The following is a 19,300-nucleotide window of genomic DNA, read 5'->3' on the forward strand; positions in this document are numbered from 1 at the left end:
AGAATCATCAGGGCATTGCAGAAAATTTACAGGACAGCACATCATTCCACACGGTCAGCCACGTTCGATGCATTGAGTTAAATCAGTAATGTTTATTCATAGTGGTTGTTTTAAAGCATCAGTCTGAAGAACTCAGTTTCCACTTATCAAAATCTGATTAGGAGAACGCTGCGAAGGACCGTTTTGATGTTAGAAACATGAGGGGCAACACCTAGTTACAAAGGGGCAACACCTAGTTACAAAGGGGCAACACCTAGTTACAAAGGGGCAACACCTAGTTACAAAGGGGCAACACCTAGTTACAAAGGGGCAACACCTAGTTACAAAGGGGCAACACCTAGTTACAAAGGGGCAACACCTAGTTACAAAGGGGCAACACGAGTGTTCAGTCTATTCTGTTTAAGGGCATTTGCGGAAGAGCAGCGAAACCCAAGAGGGGTTGAGGCGAAATAAGCTGCTCCTATCACACTGGAAGGCATATGAGACAACCTTATTCTCACAAACTAGGAGATGTATTAGGAATATAAAGAACTTAACTTTCTACCTACTCAGAAGTTATCATAAATTAATTTGCCAGTTAGGCAAGTCCCCCCGCCCCATACCCATTATACACACTCAATTCAAAGCAGCAAACTATTGATCAGCTTCTATGCCCAGGCAGCTCAAAAGAGCCTGATTGTTCACAACACTTCCCTTGCTGCACCAACACGCCAAGTACCTAACAACGAGCACATTTATCCCGAGAGCACCGTTTACAACAACCTTGCTAAACAGGTTTTTCAAGCTTATCTAAACAAACATTTGAAGCAACCCGAGGGCGGATACTCCCAGCTTGCTCCCCACCCTTTGACACCTTTTTAGCCAGGGAGACTTAGAGAAATAGGAGGATTGTGACGGAACTAAGGGCAAGAACACGGCCTTATGTGAATTTCTCTAGTGACCTACAACCAGGCTGTAATCGTCCTTAAACTCGCATCCAATACATAAACAAAACATGAACAGAATGTACAGATACCAGAAGACAAGCGGCAGAACAGAAGGTTTAACAAGTTAAAAATCATCAAATTACAATTTAGGTTGGTCAATTTAACACATTTAAGGTGCCTCTGCAACTTTCAAGAGATCCTCATATTGCAAAGCCCTTGGCAACCTTAATGGTGTGGCAGACCCAAGGGATTAGAAAGATTCACACGCCCCTTGCACACTCAGCTCACTAGCAGTCTAAATGCCATCTTGTTTTAGTGTCCAAATACTTGGGGGCTGAGCATTATCTAAACAGCCATATGGTGGCATAAGTGCGCGGCATAAAAAAAAAAAAAAAGTTAATCAGCATTGAAAGAAGAAGAAAACAAGCATTGGCAAAGCCAACAGGTCAAGCCTATACAAGGAATACTGGCTTTGGCAAAGTGTTTTGCCATGTTGTACACTAGTGTGGCGGGTTGATTGGAGTCAAAGGTTGTGGTAGAGTGGGATGGGGTGGACTGGAGTCATGGATTGGGATGGTAGCAGGGTAGACGCAAGTAGGACAGATTGTTTTGGGTTGAATCAGGGCAGATTAAAATGGGGCCGGGTGGAGACAGACAGATTATTTTGGACTGAGTGCACCAAACTGGGGCAGACTGTATTGGATTGGAGTGAACAGGAGTGGGGCAGATAAAATTGGGGTGGGTTGGAGTGGATCAGAGTGGGGCGAATTGGGGGTGTAGAGCATGATTGTGTTAAAGCATTTCAGAAATTACACAAAGAAATGTTGCTGCTTTCCAATGTTTAGAACAAGGTAATTGTCATCTTTTGACAATAGTGCCCACGACCAAAATTCCACACAGCCATGAGTGCAACATGAAAAAAAGTTAGATAAAAAAAATGATACTTGGTATTTTTGTTGTGCTGGGCACGTTTGTGCCCTTCACAAGGCTTCTTTTTGTAGGTACGAGAAGTTAAAAAGAACAAAATAGCACCTCAAATCACACTGGGAGCAGCAGACAGGCAATGAGTAAGTTGAATCAATCAGTGCTTGGTTTCTGCGCCACAGAGGAACAGATATGCTTGGCCTGCAGTGACAAATTCCGAGGCTTTAAATTAGAGTGCCATGCAAGCCAACAAATTGTAAGCGACAGGAGAGCTCCAAGCCCTTTACTGTACATGGTCTTGCAAACTGGATGCATGTGCTAGTGATGGCACTCGCAGGCTCGACCCCTGGAAGGGGGCTGGTGGACACCCACTTTCCAGTGATTGTGGCCAGTTACTTAAGTGCTCTGAAACAGGCAAAAAAGCAGGACCGCCATTTGTTCTACACTTAGTTAAAAATAAAAAAATAAAGATAATGAAATGACAATTTATGTTCAAATTGGTTCCAGAAGCACACTAGTCACGGGTGTCAAAAATACCACAAGTAACCGGTGCGTCAGTTCTGCTTCAGATATACTTTTAGTGCATGACCATAATCCGATCCAAACACAATACTGCTAGCATTGGTAAGTACATGGTTAACACTGTTTAGGGCTAGTGAAGGCAGATGCAAAACGTTCTCTACAACAACGTGCACTTGCAGTAAAGGAATCCCAGGGAAAGACATTCAGCCTAAACTTAAGGCAAAGCACAAGTGACAAGACTATTCATTTTGCAATGATCCAGGACAAACCCTACGTCAATCTGACACACTGGCCTATATACCCTCTTCCCCAATCAGGAACATTTACTGGGCCACCAAAACATTGTATGGGTAATAGTATTTATATAGCGCTTACTACCCGACGAGGCGTCAAAGCCCTTTTTGGCGAGTAGCACGCTACTCCGGAACCCAGCAAGAATCAGCGATGGATTAGTATCAGGAAATATGAGTACAGTTTTAGTATTACGAGTTAATTTGAGCTGCGGATATGAGAGTTTGTTAGATTGACTCGAGTAATGGAGGGGTGGAAGGAAGAAAGAAATCCAGAAGTGTTAATTGGGAGTATATGGTAATAGGATTTAGGGTTGGGATGAGTAAAAGGGGGATGGAGGAAGGAAGAGTGAGGAAGGGTTGGGGAGATCATAGTAGCAGGAGGGGTTTTGTATGAGTTAACGGTGAGATAAATGAGGTTGAAATTAGTAGGGTTGTTTGGGAGGTCATGGTAGTAGAGTGAGGTTTGGTGAGTTAGATGGGGAAGTGGAGGGAAGAGCTTAGACAGTTATTTAGGAGATGAAAGTAGTAGAATGGATTTGGGATGAGTCAGAGTGGGAATGGAGGATAGATTGATAGAGACATGACATATGATGATGGGTAGATAAGTGTGATAAGATGAGAGCAGGGATTCATAGATATCTAGTATACACCCCCCGCCCCCTCCGGAGCCATGCAATGACCCACGAACATGCCAAGCACAGAATAAATATTAAGTTGGTGGGGGAGAGTTAGGTTAATACTTGCTATCCAGTGGGGCAATCAAAGAGGCATACCACGAAGAGATGTACACTGGGGGACATTTTCGGTTTGATGGTATGTGTAGCTGCAGATACACATGCTTTGCATAGACTGAAAAACAGTCCCCTCCTAAATTAAGTGAGGGCTATTCTGGTTTCATCCAAACCACCTCGAGTAGTGCTTAGGTTTCAGCCACTTCTTCATACATTGACCCCCACCCCCTTTCCCAATCCACTGGAACTCACTGCCACCCAATAACCGGACTCACCGCTCATTCAATTAGTTTAAAAGATTCTTAAGTGTCATAATGAGATCAGGAGGCAAACCGTATCTATGGACACCAAATGAACCAAAGTTGCAAAAATGTACACATGTACCTCCGTTCTCTTGAATATCATTTAGCTATGCAGATAGAGGGCATTTATCTGAAACTTCGAATGTGTTTACAACCTACTTTCACTCCTTTTAATCACCACATTGGTTTAGTATGTGTGCTATGTGAACTTACTGTATGTACACCATTGTTTGAAATGTTAACCCAACTACAAATATGGTTTCATGAGAACTTTCCCTTTGGCCTGGGCATGCAAACAAAGTCTAGAGAGGGACCACAGGCAACAGTTTTTTCCAAACTATAGTTTTGACAGTACATGGGATACAGTTAAATGCAATAGTCCTACTAACTTGAGCAGCCACGAAGAAAGTCGGAAGTCGGGCCTCCACCCGCTGCAAAACTGACAGAGGTACTTTTACACTTTCCAAGCAAGGAAGATTCTCCACAACCCCGACTTCCTGCCATGCGCAATAAACTTCTGGGTAATGTCAGTGTGTCAGAAAGGAGGGGGGGTGACATGTGCTCAGAAATCAAGGACAGCAAGTCTAACGGCAGTGCTTCTATTGTTGGACGAACTCAAAAAGCCAAACGTTATCTGCTCATATGGTTAGCCACCCCAATCTTTACATCAAGACGTATATGAATACCCTATGCCCAGGACTGGCAGGATTATAGCCAAATCTGTTTTCATCCATTCTTCTCCTACAGTATACTTAGCCGTGCCTACCACTCCACAATGCTGACGAGACTAAGGGTTCTACAAGTCCATAAACAGACCAGCAGCTAAAAAGGCCCGTCTTTCGAATCCCCATTATCTCCACACTAACAGGGTTTCTGCCCTATGGAGGCTGCAATTTCAAGTAAAGTAGTTACACAATTATACAAGAAAAACGTCAGAATGGCAGTTTGGTACACACATAGGGCCCACTCAGGGAAATGCTACTGCACTAATGTAGGTGGGGCATTTAAAATGTATTCGGGCATAACAAAAACTATTAAACTAAATAGGAGCCAAATCTTGTTCCAATCCACAGAAAACCTGGAGAAATAAACGTAAACATTGACGCATCTGCAGTTCATTATGTTTGCGCGAGAGAAACGTGTTGAATTTCAAGCTCACCATTTACCGCAGCATGTTTACATCAGACAAACTAAAGATCAGACCTCTGCATGCAGAAATAACATCCATTTCTACTTCCAAATAGCTAACAGTGGATTTTTAGAGGTTAGCCTTTTTTTAGTCCCAATGGTGCCAACCCGTCTTAAAGACACCAAAACAATTCTTCACATGAGCCGAAGCCAAAAACGTGTTAGTAGGCCATGAACAAACTTCAAAGAAGTTGCCACTGCTGAAGTGATTTAAAGTTTTTTTTGGTTGGGTGGTGGTGCTCAAAGCTAACCCTACCCAGAAACTCTGCAATTCATAAACCATAGTAAATACATCAGCACCTGGCCTCCGGAACTAGGCCCACCACCAGCTCAGTAACTTCGGCTGGATCACGAAGTTTCTACGTGATGATCAGTCTCTGAAGTCCAGTTAAGGAAAGGCTGATCAAAGTCCAGTTGAGCTTCCCCTTAGAGCTTTCTCAACAGAGTATGCCGACATGCTACCTTGGAGCAACTCTCCTGCAACAGAGTTACACTGGCAGTCTGTAGACAGACATCTTCCCATTCAAAGCTATTGGTGCCAATCAAGCAATCCAAGACCAAGCAACTGACTATGACCAGCCCACAAAAAAGAAGAAAAATAAAAAAAAAGCCAAAGTAATTTTCCAGCCATTGACCTCCACTGTCTAGACAGCAAACCTCTGGAATGTGATAAATTGCAGAATAAGCATTGGAGTGCACCAAAACCGACTTCCCCCAATTCATTTCAACAGAAGAAACGTAATAGGTAAACTGAAAGCAGGAGTTTCCAAATGGAGTATCCTCACACTGTCCAAACCTCATGATCCGAGTTGTTTACCAGACCACGTGTGCAGCAAGTTTTCACACATTAAATGCTGCTTCAAAGGACATACTACATTCACCATCCTTACAACTACCAGTCTAACTAGGAGTCAAATACAAAAAATGCTTTGCTACCTCGTCAGGGGTAGAGCGTATATTTAAAAAAATCTGCAATACAATACGACATGCATTCAAACTCAACAAGAAACAGACGTGGGTTACTTCCTCTGAGCGACTGTTAGTCACATGCAGGTGTGAAAGCAACAGGATACATGGGTATTCTATTTTTAGGGTTATTTTGGGGGGTTTGGATATTGGGCACAGCTTGTGACCTAGTGAAAAGGGAGAGGGCAATGAGAGAAGATCGTTAGTGAGGAAAGAAAGCGATGTGTGTCACAAAGGTGGCCAACTCATTTATCAGCCTAATGAAAGATGGCGTCCGCCTGAGAAAACAAAGCTGGGGGCCAACACTTTGTCCAACTATCAAAAAAGCAAGTATGGCTCCAGGAGTCGTTAGGAAAAAAAAAAAAATTGAAGACAAACATAGCTGTCTTAATGGACTACAGCATTCTTGGAGGAACGGATATTACAGGTTTACGTGAAACAGCAAGCAATGCAACTATGTCACATGTTTACCTGCTGCAATGACGTTAATTTGCGGGGAATATCTTGTAACACACAAAAAGTGGCAACTAAACGCTAGGTGTTTACAAGTAAAGTCCTCGCCCTCCGCCCGCCCTCCCCATTACGTCTTTTATTAAATAACCCAACTGCACTAGCAGTAAGCAAAGTAACCCATAATCACGGGCTTGTATGTCATCACTAAGAGCAGACAAGCAGTGCATGCCAACGCGCAATAAGTTACGGGCATTAGGTCAACCACATGACGTCACTAGTACAGTTTTCACTGGCAGCACGAGCTCTTTCTAAAAAGGTTAGGAGAGGCCACTAAAGGTTCTGGCCAAGGAAGAGCCCTTTCTATAAGAGCGCAGCTCACCTGTCAGACAGCTATGGATAAAAGGAACATGTGAATCGGCTGCAAGTGGTACATGGATCGGAGAGGTACTAGTTATGTTATGGGTATTTGTAGAGTGCAAGACTCACCCGGGAGAGTACCCCGACGACGAAGAGACAAAGGCTGGGCTAAAACTTGATGTCTTGTGAAACTCAAAAACAGGCCAGCGGCTTTGATGTGCTCTAGGAAGGCTTGAACCTACTATTTCACTACAATTTGACACAGGGTTCACGAGTCATGGGGAAATCTTAGTATAACACAACAGAAAATGTTTAGAATTGCGAGGGAAATCAGATCTTTCCAACAAATCAAAATCATGTATGGTGCACACAGGAGTTGCCACATTCAAAAGTGGAGGACAGTCTGAAGTGGGCACCAATTATGGTATAAGTACCCATTCTCGGATTTTTTTGGGAGCGAGAGAAGCACCTGAAGTAGAGTAGTTACCCCCGTGATGGAACTGTTGGAAAAGGCAGGGGTTTCAAGCGTACACCTAAGACAGCTGGCTAGATACCATCCCATCTGAGTTACAAATGGGAGTCAGTCCTATTTTGTAGAGTCTATGCAAATTGATCTCAAGTGAATATCCTGTTAAGAAGCGTGTCTCGGGCACCAGTGGCCACCACTTGGGTCACTCCTACGGTAAATCCTTTTCCAATCACAGAACGACCGCGTAGACAATGGACATCAAAAGCCAGATGGGACTGGCTCACGGGGTCACAGCTACTTACAGAGACTATAGTCCACTAGATCAATCAGCATACAAATAGAACTTGCATTTCTGTAGTTCAATCTATTGTAGAAGATAATCAGTGTGGTATTTGGGTTCCACAGAGGGCAGCAAAAAAAAAAAAAAAAATATACAAACGAAAAGAAACACATGGAGCGTATGCCCAAACGTAACACCTACACTGTCGGCGTGTTTACATCAGCAGCAATTAGCTGCAACATGCCACGCGGACCTCTTCTTTTGAGGAAGTTTGTTCTAGAAACAATGCTACCGAACATTTTTTAATTACCACCCACAGAATATGTATGCAGAATTAGTTTTTTATCCAGTAAAATATTAAAATGCTCCCTTTCAAAACCGCCAGTAATTCCTGGTTGCAGAGAGGACATGAACACATTTGCAGGACGCAAATAATTTAAGGACCGGAAACAAAGGGAAGCAATGATATTAACCGAAAACACTGCTGGGAAAAAAAGCAAGAGACGTAAAACCTAGTTCCTTGGCCGAGTCAGTTTGATAACGAAGGGTGCGTGTAACAAATTAACCACAGCTCTGAACAAAATCTTTATTGTCTGACGAGTACTCAAGCATGCATTATTATAGAGAGCAATGTGCGCTCTTTAATCCCAACTCAGATGTGACTACACGACTTTAAAGAGTTTAGAACAGTAGCCAAACGAACATCCAAAACTTCACTCCAGACGATAACCTGGTGCCGTCCATAAAGATTTGCAGAAATGCGGAGCCCTGGGTCCACCTCCACCACAGATGTTCGAAAAGTCAATTAACCTCGCCCTCCAATCAGATGTCACATTAGCAGTGGAAGGTCACCCATAAGTGCCTGAACATTCACTTTTGTAATTATACCACTTATAGGTTCATATTTTCAGAAGGGTGGGGTTAAAAGGAAAACGTTTAAAATAAGAAAAACATTAAATCCAAAGCAAAATCCCTTTTGCGCCCTCAGCCCACGCTGGATAGTCCTCCGCACTCCCAGAGACAGCCACCTTACAAAGGAATGGAGTCGGGGCAAAGAGTTACCTTTTTGACCGTGTCCTCCTCTTCTTGGCGTTTCTCGTAGTGCGAGAAGTCGTCAAAGATGGAGGTGGTGTGCTTGTAGCTGGCAATGATTTTCAGCACCTGCTTGGCCTTCTCCAGAGGCACCTCTTGAGTGTCCCTGGAGTTGGTGACCGGTTTGTTCTCGTTGTTCTCCAGGCGGATGTGCCGCAGCTGACTGTTGGGAACGTCCTTCACAAATATCCACCTGACGTCGAAGCGTCCCTTCCACTTGTCCTGGGACCAAACACCAGCACACGTGTTGTAGTCCACGGCAGATTTCATTTCCGCAACCCCGCAGAAGTGGCCACTGCCATTGACACTGAACAGCAAGTAAACAGGACCCTTGGCATTCATGGAGCGATAGGCAGCATCCAGTCTCTTGTTACCATGCTCTGTGCTGCACCAGATGTTGTATTTGATGGAGCGGTGTATATCGTCCTCAGAGTAACTCTTGATGATAAAAACACGTCCATGTTTAGGGTTCCAGTCAAAATCCTTGGGGTTATAGTTGTTAATAGACCTTAGCTTCTCCAGGATGGGATGAGGCTCTGAAGGGACAGAACCAGAATTGGCCTGCGACAGGCCAGACCCGTTGCCGTCCACACCATTCTGCCCAAAGGCATTTCCACGGTTCCTAGGAGCTACCCAGCGAGTAGGTTGGGCCTGCTGCTGCACAGGCAGTTGAGTGGGCTGCGGCTGTGGAGGCGGCAAGTTTTGCTGCTGCCCCAAAGAAACTTGGGATACTGACTGGCTGTTCATTTGCTGACCCACCGGCTGTGGAGAGATTTGGTGAGGTTGCTGCCCAGTGTTCTGAACTAAAGTGTGCGGAGGCGCCTTGGCCACTGGCCCTTTGTTATCCCAAGTTCCAATATCCATATTGTTCTTTATTGGTGGTGGAAGATTTGAACCTGCAATCCCATTCTTGGTCTTCAGCTTGGGCTGCTGTTTTGCAGGTTTGCTAGCAATATCAGCCCAAGAGGTTGGTTTTGGTGGTGCAATGGTAGCCGGAGGCAAGCTGTTGGAAGCAACAATGTTACTGGCTATAGATCCACTGCCCACAGCCGAGCCAACTCCTTTGGGGATGTTGCTGGATACATCTGTGCTGCCCAACTTCAGAGCAGCCATCCCCTGGTCTATGGTGTTCATACCAGGAGCTTTATTCAGAGTCTCATTGGCAAATGCAGACTGGCCGTCAATCATGGCACCACCAAGCGAGCTAGGTGCATAGGCATAGTTGCTGCTGTACCCAGAACTTTGAGTGGATTGACCCTGAGAGCTGTTAGTTCCCCAGGCAGAGAAGTCAATTCCACTGGGGAAAAAGTTGAAGCCATGCTGGCCAAGGAAAGGAGTATTGCTCAGGGTTCCAGGCTGTCCAAACATGGCATCTGGGAGGAAATGTGGCTCCCCGTTGCTGAGCTGTCCGTAAGATGTTAAGTAGGACATTGGTGGGTCCCCACCTGTAGACCAGGCAGCAGCTTCACTCAGAGAATAGGAGAAGCCAATGGATGGGCTGTAGTAACTTGGCAGATAGGAGTCCGACATGGCAGTGTATGCATTATTCTGCAAGACAAAGAATTAAAATTTAGCAAGGTCAAACAGTAACACTTTGAAGCGCACAGCAATATCGATACGTTATTTCATGGCTGCCATACCAGTGTAACAGCTGCAGATTGCTTAGCATCAGAAGCAGTTTTAGATTCAAAATAGCCCAAGACAATATCAACTACTACAACTTAACTAGGACGTTGACATCCAAACCGCCCCGTCAGGAAAAAATGAACATCAAAAGCTTTACTACGAATCGCTACATTAACTCAAGTCTTCACACACCAAGCACCCACGTTGGTATTAAAGGGCATACCTTTAAAAGTGAACCATGTAGCACCCATCACACCAAGTTAGATCGCACACCCGCCCAGGTACATCCAACTTTACAGCAACCTCGGGGGAGGGGGCTGGCATGTCAAAGTACCCACTATGACGAAATTCTTATATTTGGCTTCTAAATTAAATGAAATAGCTTCTGAAACAACATATAAAGGCCATATTGTCCAGAAATGCCTATCAAACAGATCGAGGAATTGTAGATGCACAAGATGCTTTAGTAAAAAGTACAGCAGGCATGGTGGCGGAGATGGAGCGAGTTAACCTTGAAGCTGTGGAACAACCTCCAAATCTAGCTTAAGAAATTATTTAAAAAATAGACTTAAAACACGGGGACATTTTATGCCGTTAACAGACCGCATCTTTTTACCCAGCAATAAATGAAAGGTTACAAGAACCACACAAAACGCCTTAAAAAATAAAAATAAAAAATAAAGACTGAAAGAGTACACATTAAAGAAGTCCAAAAAGGCTCATGCAGCAAAAGCAATCAATCGCTGAGAGAATCTTAAATTCAGGTGGAGGCATCAATATGGAATATTCCCTTTTTGAGGAAACTTGCTTTTTACTCCCATACCCCATCTGGCAATTCCTTAGGTTTTTCACAACTGTGCCCGTCTTCAAAACGCAAACTTCAATGGACTGGTGTGCGACTATCTTGGCTACACTATTCCTCCTCTCCAACGTTAGTCCTGGTTTCTCTCCTTCCTCATAATATCCTCCAATTTTCTCCATTTTGTATTCTACTGGCAGCGCACACCACTGAACAGACTGTACTTGGAGCACTCAGAGCTTAACACTTACACCCCCCCCCCCGCCCCCAATTCCTGGCATACTCACATTAATGATAACTCTGCAGTCCTGCCTCTTTCCCTAATCTTACTGAGGGCTGCCATTTGCAGTCCCGAGTAAGCCTAACATGCCCCCACTTCACAAAAATTCTCTTCAGACTAGTTGGAATGATGCAGGTCCTTTCAATCTCTAAACCTGGCCTCCTCTACGTTTTTTTTTTTTTAAACCCTTTCTCTTTAATACACTCCTTTGTGTTGTGAAGAGAATAGACTTATTCTACTGGGGATAGTTTCCTGCGCTCTTCCTTACCATCTCCTTACATTTTGCACCAAATTAAAAAATTGTTCCTGGTTAAGTCAAAATGGAACTTTAAAAAAGCTTTTTTAGGAGAGGCAAGAGTACATGGATTCCTGAGTGACAATTATCCTGGCACAGGCCAAGAGTCTAGTAGTACACATGGGTCACAATGTAACTTGTGAGCACTGTGGGCGATGATCCACACAAGTCAGCGAATGCTTAAAAAGCAAGCAGGCTATGTAAAAGGTGGAGGAGAGGATGCCTTTCCCTGCTGGTTTCACGGTTTATTAATTTTTGGCGAGGTCTACTTTGTTTTGCTTTTTAACTCCATTCCATAGTTCTGGGTTAGCTATTTTTGCAGTAAAAAAAAAAAAAAAAAAAAAAGTAGGTGACAAACATGAAAAGGCTATCTAAAACTCATTACTGGAGTTAGATGGGTAAAAGACGAAAGCCTGGACAGAAGAACATAGATGAGACAAAGCAACGCGCTGGGGAAGCTAGTATTTGGGAACTTAAAAAGGTTTGTCATTTTCAGCTACAAAAATGACCGCCATTAAAAGATTCTAAGCTTGGTATTACTACTATGTGTCCTACCCTGTACATAACGACTTTAAGGTCAGGAAATAAAGAATATATCATACGGTGCATTGACAGTATTAAGTCAACTACAGCACGAACTTGACACCATTAACAATTGCCAATGAGTACACAGCACCTTTTACTGCAAGTACACTACTCTAACATTGAAATACAATGTTTTACAATGTAACTATTCTCTCATGAATTGTGGGACAATGGTAGTATAGGGTAGCATAACCTGCAACAATAATATTTTGTAATTTCAACACTTATTAATACTGTCTGGGCAGAGTGGTAGTCTCGTTAGTACCAGTTTATCATAGCAAAACGTAACTGGAAAGTCAAATGGTTTATTTGTGCACAGAATCACATTTCAGCCACATTTTGGTAAGTATCACTTAGAACCAAAAATTTTGGATGAAATATACAGCAAACGTTAGATTATATGGCAAATAAAGCACTGCTACGTCAAAGAATCCCAGTGTTTCTGCTCATAGTACAAAGAGTAAGCACTGGCAAGAGGGTGGAAGTAGAGTTGATTTCCCCCAAAAAGCAGGACCCCCAGATAAGAGCAGTCAGAAAATTAGGACCACCTGTGCTGGTTGCGTATTCTAGAGACACATTGCTTCAAGATAACGCTTGATTACTTAGTCCTCCGTGCAACAAGACTGGGTCAGTTATAGAGTGGACATTGGAAATTCACATTTCATACAACTGTGCAGGAAACCAAAACCTCAAAGCCTACAACTACAAAGACCACTGCAGTGCTTAAGGATTTTGAGTGAATCGACAAAACAATGCAGGGCAAGCACTCCACTGCTTGAAACAAACGAGTGTTTTTAGCACTCAGCTGTCTACAGGGATGGCACTTGAGCAAAAACTGTGCTCGACTGGTACCTTGCTCGAAATTGCACAAGTCATACTTCTAAAGACAAGATATAAAGTGTAGCTCTATAGCAGTACCAAGAAAAATTACTCTAGTTCTAGCACAGCATAACAGAGAAAATTCACTTGACAGTCATAATGGCTAAGACCCTGCCATGTTGGAGGAGATAGAATAATAGAAGAAATGCATATGGTCAAATCCCAGACATGCTAGTTCAATTTAGGGCTCCATGAACTAAAGCTATGGATGTGACCACGTGTGGAGGGAGGCATCCGATGCAATGCACAATGAACATAGCAGATAAAAAAAAAAACAGTAAGGATCTTCCCGAAAGGCCAATAAGAAAACGTTTCATTTAACTATTCTAGTTCCAACATACCTCGATTTTACTTTTTGTTTTCAGATGACTGGGTAACATTCTAACATACTTAGTTTTAAGGGTGAATCATAAAGACTCTCCAGAGCCAATACCATGATTTAAAAATGCCCAAATACATAGTTACCTAACTTGTACAAAGCTATCGGGTGTCAAGGACTATTATAATGTAGCAGCAAATACAATGGCGATGCGAGATAAACGTGTGCCTCTGACATCTGCTAGGAATGGCAGGGCTGAGTGCCAATACCAGCGAAGCTAACTTGGTAATCTCAAATTCAGTAAAATAAAAACCAGCGGTGCATGTGTAATGAACATGTCAGTAGCCAGAGTTTTTTTTTTTTTTTTTACAAATTCAGATGTGTGCCACCCCGAGGGACTAGTGTGTGCATTTCCCCCCTTAACACCTCCGATAGCTACAAAAGTGTCAAGTGAATGCATTTAACAAGACTCCGTGTAGTTCATAACTAAGTGTATTCGATAGAGCCATACTGTTTAGGAAAACAATTACCACACGAAATCCCCGATTAGTTGTAGTGAAATTGCAACCAGTTTCACCAATCACATTTGATCGCAGGTTCAAAAGTCTGGCTCACCTGTCTAGCCTGGGGGTTCAAATAAGGCTCGTAGTCGTCATCATTCAAAGAATCCTTGGGGTGAACGGCTCCATTTTGCACTAGGAAGGACAAATAGAACCAACAAGTTTAAGTTTGTGCCTACAGATGTACTCCAGAAAAACAAGTCAACTCTACATTGCTGAAAGACATTAAATTGCAGCTATAAAAAGCAGAATTTTAAAAACAGACACCAGTACAGAACACCACAATGGAAAACTCATGTGGATACAGTTAATAGGTCGACGCGTGTCTTTTGGATGTAAACTGCGCCGAAGTAATGAATGTGCTCTCAAAACTAGTAAGGAGGGAATTATTAAACAGGACAATATACTTGATGCAAATTTGCGAGACCCTCAATGTGTATTCTGAATGTGGGCCCAGCGGGGGAAAAAAAAATCTATTTAGTGCTAAGAGGCTGCAACTGCTTGCTTTATATTTTCATTTGGCAAGGACTTCCATGAACTTTGTAAACGCGAAAGACAAACCCTACCACCACCCAGAGGCCCTGCCGTTCACAAGCAGGCTATCAGGCTGCACATTGTGCTGTCCCATCGATGTACATTTCCGCAGCCAACAGTTGAGGGACAAGAATGGTTCGTCATCTTGTTACCATCGGAATCTGACTCTGAAGGACGTCGTACCTGCTGATTCAAATCATACAAGCACCGCGAAAGATCAGGGACAAGATAAGTTGCAGGTTTGAATCCTCAAACTGCCTTTATAGTAGCAAAGAGGGTAAACTGAAGTTTAGGTGTAGAATGACAGAATTCCCCATAAGGAAAGCAATACAATATAGATCAATACAACTGGCATTTTCATTGCCAGGACTAAAAGCAACCGATGACAGAAGAGACCTGTCTTAACCAGACAAGTTGTGAGACAAATTCAACTGCAGCGAAATACATATGTTAAATACTGTCCCAGTCATCAATCACCGATTCGGCAGGAGTAGCCATTTCTTTGTTCTTTCTCCAGAAAAAGAATCTGGACAAAATGGATGAGTGCAACAGCTAATATACCGCACTAAAAAATCAACAGTTAGTAGCTTGGATAAAAGACCCAGGCGTATTACTGCCATATCACTCTTGAAACTAACGTATGACAACATTTCGACCACTTCACGTAGTGGCGAAGTACCTTCGCAGAAATATAGCCAAGTGGAAACATTTCTACATTAATCCAGCTATATATTCCGCGCAGCAGCAGCATCGCAACACTACGATGTACTTTATGGCAATGATTACCGACTGCTAAATGCTGTCCGATTACACAGCATCAAATACTAGATATATCATAGTTAAATCAACAGCCATTAGCAGCACAGCACTATTGACTATAGTGATGCTTCATGATAGCAGCACGACGCAGGGCTTTCTCAAGAGAGCACTGCCTAAATGAGAACTCTAATGTGCAAGGAGGATAGCTGCTCTGCATTAAGGCATTTTGATTCATACAATGCCCACAAATAAATAAAAAAAAACTGGTCTCATTGTCTACCATAAACAAGTTAATCTAATTTGCTTGGGGGCAGAAGTTTCTCTTTATGGTCACGGATACGCAGAAAAAGCATTAAAATGATGCTACTTCTGCATAACACTCGCATATTTTCATCTCGGTTTGCATAAAGCGCAGGAATAAACCACAACCAAACACGCATTTTGACTATTCATCTTTCTGTGGAGAAAGAAGCCGACGACAAGAAAGCTAATATTAGGCATGAGAAGGCACAAATTCATCGGAAGTTTTATACACCAGTAAGTTATTTTTCTGCAAAGATACAAAATCCTCAAGTGAATAGCAGTCTGCCAAGAAGTGCCATCATCTTCATCGCGGCTGGCTGTTTCCTATTTAGAAACTAGTGACCATGTCTGCGCATCAGTAGAGGGTCTTACCTTTGTTCCCTTGGCTGCCTTTTGGTCTCTGCATCACGGCCGAAGCAAATTCCATTAGAGATGGGGAAAGAAAAAAAAGTAGTTAGGAGACAAGTGCATTACGTACTGGGGAGCAGCTTAAGCAAAAGGGGAGGCGCGTCAGTAACTCTAGAAAATAAGTGGTACTATGGAACCACCCACGAGTGCCAAGAAGAAGTACTGGTAAGAAATATCTAAGGAGCATGGTAGATTATGCCGAGGAACATGACATGCAAAGTGACACACAAGTCAAATACAGTAGTCAGTCAAAACCGGGATGTCATGCATGCCGTGGGGAAAATGGGAGGGGGCGCCATAGGAAATAGAGGAAGTCTGTGCAAAGTTGAGTATCTAAAAAGGGAAATACAACCAATTCATATGGTAATAAAAAGGTAATTCCCAAAAACACAGGAGGGCTAGAGGCGTTGGGATGAAATTATGTATTAGGATGCCAAGGAGGAATGAGTGTCAAGCTGATTTACTAACGAGATATTGGAGACTACGCAGGAATTACATTCTAAATGGAGCGAAATACACGCTGAGTGACGGGTGGAAACCCAGGAGGTATAGTAAAAAGAAATCCGATCCCTGGACAGGAACAAAATACACGGAGGGAGGGAAAGACCTGTGGGCCGTTTGGCTAGTGGAATGAGTACTAGGCCTTTGCGGTAGGTAAGAAAGACGCCCAGGCGGGTGTTTGGGCATCAGGGGCCCGTAATGAGAAATAGAAGAGAACCAGAAATGTGACTGCGGCCTATGTTAGGAGGCTCGTACCATCCTATTCTGTGAGCAGTAAAGAAGTGCGAAGTCTGCGCATACAATGGAGAAATGTTCCGGTGTCTGAGGAAGGAGTAAGGTCTGTGACAGTGAAGGCCCGCGCTTCCGCCCGAGCCGCGGCCCTCCCGCGCTAGAGGAGCGCGCGGCCTTCCCCCGCCACTGCTGGCGGCATGCCGGCAGGGAAGCCTCACCTGTTCCAGTAGACTGCTGGCAGACATGGCGGCAGGAGGGCGGCTGAGGAGTGGCGGCAGCGGAAAGAAAAGGCCTCGCGCTCTCACTGTAGCTCGCGCTGCTGCTGACGCCTCGCGCTCCGTCTCCTCTGGCTCCTTCTTGGTGTGCGCGCGCCCTGGAGCTGTGCGTCTCGAGCGGCGAGCTCGCGCACGCTTCCTTCAGCAAGGCCGTGCGTGCGTGCGTACGTAAGTTCATGCACACTGTGTCACCTCCTTTGCCTCGCCCTCTAGTCCCAAAAAGAATATGCCACTCTGGAGGACATGTTGAGGCCAGGCACTCCCAAACGTTGTACGTGGACCCTGGATTCACGTCTTGACTGGTTTTGATATGGCAGGTTTTACAAACAGAACTGGTCTTGAACAGTGATGGTCGTAGGTACCACGCTCAGCGACTAGCTCGCCTCTTCGATTTCGCGCATGCCCGAGAAGGATTGCGCGCGACACCTCCTCCACCCAGGAGAAAAGTTCGCGAGCGCGCACGTAAATCTGGAAGGAGGCAAGACGTCGTGACGGTATCGCGTTTATTCTTAGCGGAAGTACGTTTGTAACAGGGAATGAAGAAAGAGGCGTGTGCTTAATACGAAGAAAGACTTTTTCTTTGTATTGTGCAATTGGGTGGGATCTCGGCAGGCCCAATGATACAGCATCAAGGCCCGAGCCTTTGGCCTCCAGGTTAGGTCTCGTCCCCGTTACTTGACAAAATCAGTCCCCGGGGTTTTTCAGAGCACTTCTACGTGTGTACAATAATTAACGTTACATTGTGATTGTAATTGAAAGCTAGATGTAGTTAACACGTACCAACGCTCCCGAGTTAGTCGTAAACTTTAACGTTTCTTAAAAATACAAATGGTGCTCTTTTAACATGTAACCTTTCTTTCTCTTAAAACTTCATCCACTCTATTACAAGTGAGTAGGGAAATTGATCATCCCATGTTCTGTGTTACCGCGTGATCCACCTTAATCTGTTATTTCAGTTGACCTCCAATTTTCCATGTGGGGATGAGATTGAGGAATTGGAAGAAGTAGCTGACAGCATATGGGCACCCAGATCGTTATGTATATGAATACACCTTCTGAACCTTTCCTGTTGATGCGCTTTTCTTTGAGCACAGAATTGATGAATGTTGGCAGTGCCCAATTTGTAAAACAATACGTGCAGGTGCTTAAACTCTGCTCAGAAGGCCGGCTGGCGCTATTAAATGTTGGTCCTTGGATTCACCTCAGGCCTACTTAATCCACTACCGGACAGACTCTGTCCATATCTCTCTCTCTTGCAGGTCCCTGAATTCTTCCTTTGTGACCTTTTTCAAGCTTTCTTTTCATCTTCCTTTCCGTTTTGTGTTTTCCCCGCTCTTGCTCTTGGTTAATAGCTGATAAAGAAAAATAAACCCCGGTCCCAAACAATGAGTGCCAGTGTGACCCACCTGCAACCACAGGCTCAAATTAAGCACAAAGTGTTGGATTCTAGAACTGATGGGGAGATGGCACCTAACCCATGATCGATTTGCATGAATTGGTTTCAGAAGCAGTTAATAAGGTGAGAAGCATTGTGTACAGTTGAGCTCTTACTGTGTGATCATTAATGGTGACATCTCCCGTTAGGGAGAGTTTTTACGTACTGTTGAAGTGATTGTACAACATTGTTAGAGGCGTGGAATACATAGTCCTGAGACGCGATTGCTGAATGTCAACCATATATGCGTTTGGAGAGAGACTCCTTGTGGTGCGTGGATCGAATGCAGAATGTAGATCTACATCATAAGGCAAGGAGAGGGAGGATTTGATGGGCAGCGGTTGGACGAGGTGGTCGATGGCCGACATTGCTCCTGTAACGAACCGTGTACTTCCATGTAAGTAAAAGGATTGCTCTCACCCTATTGTCTCCATTTTTACAATGGCAACAAGACAGGCAGGAGCGAGGTTGGTGCAGTAATCAATGATCGTGGTTTCCTGTTGTTGGTGTGCTCAGCGATCGCGCTTTCCTGTGTTGGTGTGCTCGGTGTCCCGGACGCAGTGTGCCGTTCAAGCAAAGATTAAGGACGCGCTGCCACTTTTATCTGGAGTACTTTGGCAGTGTTTTGTGGACCAATATAACTGGCTTTCAGTGGAACTGGAGCAGCAACAACATGTGGAATTCTGGGTAGGAGTGTGCGGAGGCCATTTTGCCAGATTGGGAAGCTTTCCTATCTTTTACCTGATTTTATGGTGATAGGCACACCTCGTGCCTGTAATTAAAAAAAATATTCTTCTAGTGGAAACGATTAGCAGTAGTGATAGGCACACCTTGGTGCTTGTTGAAGGTGCACACATTTATAGTTGTTACTGGAACACCATTTTGCTGCTACTCATAAATAAAAAATGCATTTTATGGATATCTGAGAGCCATTTAAGACCCAAGGCACTCCTTGTGCCGATAACTTTGAGTTACAGGGAGAAATTGATTGTGGATATAGTAGTTTTG

At 43.9% G+C, this 19,300-nt stretch overlaps 1 protein-coding gene across 2 annotated transcripts in view; it reads right to left on the reverse strand.

Annotated features, from left to right (window-relative positions):
* Positions 1-17,314, reverse strand: part of YTHDF2 (YTH N6-methyladenosine RNA binding protein F2) — a 61,703-nt gene extending 44,389 nt beyond the window's left edge. Inside the window, exons 1-4 of one of the 2 annotated variants that reach the window (XM_069224130.1) lie at positions 16,801-17,314; positions 15,815-15,842; positions 13,902-13,981; positions 8,474-10,051 (exon numbers count right to left, since the gene is read on the reverse strand). In XM_069224130.1, coding sequence (XP_069080231.1) covers positions 8,474-10,051; positions 13,902-13,981; positions 15,815-15,842; positions 16,801-16,827 — 1,713 coding nt within the window. In that variant the 5' untranslated portion in view covers positions 16,828-17,314. Of the gene's footprint in view, positions 1-7,983; positions 10,052-13,901; positions 13,982-15,814; positions 15,843-16,800 lie in introns of those variants that run through there. The other variant, XM_069224129.1, reaches the window with a different exon arrangement.
* Between the last annotated feature and the right edge of the window lie 1,986 nt (positions 17,315-19,300).

The sequence above is a fragment of the Pleurodeles waltl genome, chromosome 3_1 (genome assembly GCF_031143425.1).
Source record: "Pleurodeles waltl isolate 20211129_DDA chromosome 3_1, aPleWal1.hap1.20221129, whole genome shotgun sequence".
NCBI classification, from domain to species: Eukaryota; Metazoa; Chordata; class Amphibia; order Caudata; family Salamandridae; genus Pleurodeles; species Pleurodeles waltl.